The 2,951-nt window shown below is 33.6% G+C and overlaps 1 protein-coding gene across 1 annotated transcript; it reads right to left on the reverse strand.

Moving 5' to 3' along the window:
* Positions 1-812: 812 nt before the first annotated feature.
* On the reverse strand, positions 813-2,505 carry LOC127118734 (probable polyamine transporter At3g13620). Its single transcript, XM_051048990.1, has one exon. It carries the CDS (start codon positions 2,412-2,414, stop codon positions 912-914), a length of 1,503 nt encoding a protein of 500 aa, XP_050904947.1. The 5' UTR covers positions 2,415-2,505; the 3' UTR covers positions 813-911.
* Positions 2,506-2,951: the final 446 nt, after the last annotated feature.

The following is a 2,951-nucleotide window of genomic DNA, read 5'->3' on the forward strand; positions in this document are numbered from 1 at the left end:
TCGGAACAAATCATCAATATGGAGACCCTTCAATAATTGAATCTTATTCCTCAAATGACTCGTATGTCTCCATCTTAACCCCAAACATAAAATAAATTATTTACACAAATTCTTCAAAATTTTCACTTCTCTCACCAATTTCTAATTCTTGCAATCTTTCCTACCAAATAAACCTCTATTGATGAAATGAATAGAGACAAAGTTGAAAATTATCCACTCCTCTTATCCTAAAAGTGATGCAATCAAAATGTGAAATCATTAACAATATCAAACTTTTAAATTTTTGTGCATCATTATTTAATACATTCAAACACATGACTAGACAATTATCTCTTGCAATAATTTGTCTTTAGACTCGACAATCATTCCAAGTCAAACAATTAGCCTATGTTTGGTAATAAGGTGAGCCACCACTACAACACTATTTTTCAAAAGTTCGTATGTGCAGTTTGTGTTCCACCTTATTTTTATGTTTTCAAAAATTTACTTTTTTTTTGTGTGCTAGTCTTTTGTTTCTTACACGGTATATGCTGCCATTTCTTCCATACGTTTCATACCATATACTAGAGTTTAGACTAACCCCCTAATCTACTCCACTTAATTTTTTCCATACTTGATAATGACCTTAGAACAAAAACAAAATAAATAACAACAAATTAAAAAATGGAAAACAAAAACAAAGACACACTAAATATTGGAAAACAAGACATGGCGCAAAACAATTATTTGATTATGACATAAGAACAAAAAAAGTAAACGGAAATTAACAAAAAATTAAAATAAAACTCTACACTTTGTAGCTAGCTGCCAAGTAACTAAACATCAGTATAACCTTTCACAATCACTCCAAAATATTTCCATGCAAAGATTTAATACAATTACAACTAAAAAACATTAAAATTCTAATTATATCATAAACTAGCCACTGCATCATACATATCTTCATCATCAACCTTTTTAACCTCAAACCTAACCCAATTCTTCCTCTTACATAACCTTATAAACAAGAAAAAAACAATCCCACCTACGGTCATCAAACCACTAACCAAAAACACAATCTTAGTAGCAATAGCCATAATGAAAACAAGAAAACCAGAAGGTATCAAACACATAACCACCAACATAGGCATATTCATTGGAACCTTATAAGGTCTGTCTATCAATGGCTTCTTCCATCTCAACCAAAGAAAAGAAGCAAACTCCAAAATCATACCCAAACTATACAAAAAATTAGCAGATGATACAATATCAGTGAAATTCATATAAGAAACCCCAATTGTTATCAAAGTAGACACCAAAATTCCCAACCAAGGAGTATTGAACCATTTCGACCTAACTCCGCAAAACTTAGGTAAAATCCCAATTTCAGCCATGCCAGAAACCTGATAAGCACTACTACTTAACTGAGCTTCGAATAGCCCGATTGCCGATAAAACAGCACCGATTTCAATCCAAATTTTCAACCATTTGCCAGCAATCATCTCAGCCGCCTGAGCATGAAACCCGTTTTCCCATTCGGATTGATCAACATTCACAGCTCCGATAACAGCGAAAAGCGGAATCAAATAAGAAACGCATGTGAAAATAACAGAAACAAGAAGAGCCAGAGGAAAAGTTTTGGCTGGCTCTTCAACTTCACCTGCTAAAGTACTAACATTATCCCAGAAATTCAAGTTCCAAAAAAGTGTATTGAAGAAAAGATTCCAATCTTTCTTAACACCTTTTTGACCTAAACTAATCCATTTATGAGGCTTAATCTGAGGAATAGCAATGAGTGACATTAAGATAAAAGGTGCTAATGAAACAACTCCTAAACCAACTGCAACATAACCAACTATTGTTAAACCAATGTAATTCACGAATGAAAGTGAAAGAGTTGATAAGAGAATTGCGATGTTACGAGGCCAACCAGATCCAAAAACTGGAAAGAGTTTTTCCATGTAATCGATGCAGAGAATAGGAAAAGCTGCTATGTTGATGACACCGCTGAGAAACTTCCAAGTTCCCATAAGGGAGCCTGCTAATGGGCCGAAAGCTTTTTCGGCCCATACTACAAAACCACCGTTTCCGGGATAAGCGGTGGTTAATTCAGCCGTTATCAGAGCTTCTGGAATGCTCCAGATGAAAGGGAAGATGAGGAAGCCGAGAAGGGCGAAGAGAGGACCGGCGGCCTGCACGGCGGGTTCTTCGCCGTATGGGCCGCCGGCTACTTCGAAGTAGATGAGGAATATTAGAGGGATTAGGGTTAGTTTTTTGGTGGGTTTTATGGGAGTGGTTACTTGTGCTGGTTCCGGCGGTGTGGTGGTGGTGGTGGTGGTGGCGGTGGCGGTGGAAGGAACAGCTTCGCCCATTGATGAGTTAGTTGAATGATTGGAATTTGATAGTGGCAGATATATAGATTCACTTTCACGCATGAATGAATCAAGGAACAAACAAAGTGAAGAATTTCAATTTATTTTGACGAAAGTATATTGTTCTCAACTTTTTTTTTCTATGCCAACAATCATTGACATTTTTATACTTTTATTCAGATTTTTTTTTACTGTATTAAAGACAAATTACACTTGGCTAACTTTGACTGATTATAATAAATATGATAAAGACTGATTTGTTCTCATATAAAATTAATAAATTTATTATTATGATAGTTTAATATGTCATATCTTAATATCCATAAAAAAAATGGCATATCATATCTAATAATAAATTATAACTAAAGTATGTTCTTTAATTAGATTTATATTTTATTTGAAAAAATGGTGAGGTAAGACATTTGTTTTTGTAAGGGTGATATCTTTGGGCTGAAATATGAAATTGTCATTTTCTAGTTTTTTTTTAAAGTTTTTTTTTAAGGATCATCTACAAAGTTTAAGGTAGTATTAATTGTATTTTGTCAAAATTACAATTAAGTAATTATTATATATAGAGAAAAAAAAATAAAATGAATGTAA

The sequence above is a fragment of the Lathyrus oleraceus genome, chromosome 2 (assembly GCF_024323335.1).
Source record: "Lathyrus oleraceus cultivar Zhongwan6 chromosome 2, CAAS_Psat_ZW6_1.0, whole genome shotgun sequence".
Lineage (NCBI taxonomy): Eukaryota > Viridiplantae > Streptophyta > Magnoliopsida > Fabales > Fabaceae > Lathyrus > Lathyrus oleraceus.

What these genes read in the sequence shown, in the direction of transcription:
- LOC127118734 (XM_051048990.1), bottom strand. Translation starts at nt 2,414, where the DNA reads ATGCGTGAAAGTGAATCTATATATCTGCCACTATCAAATTCCAATCAT.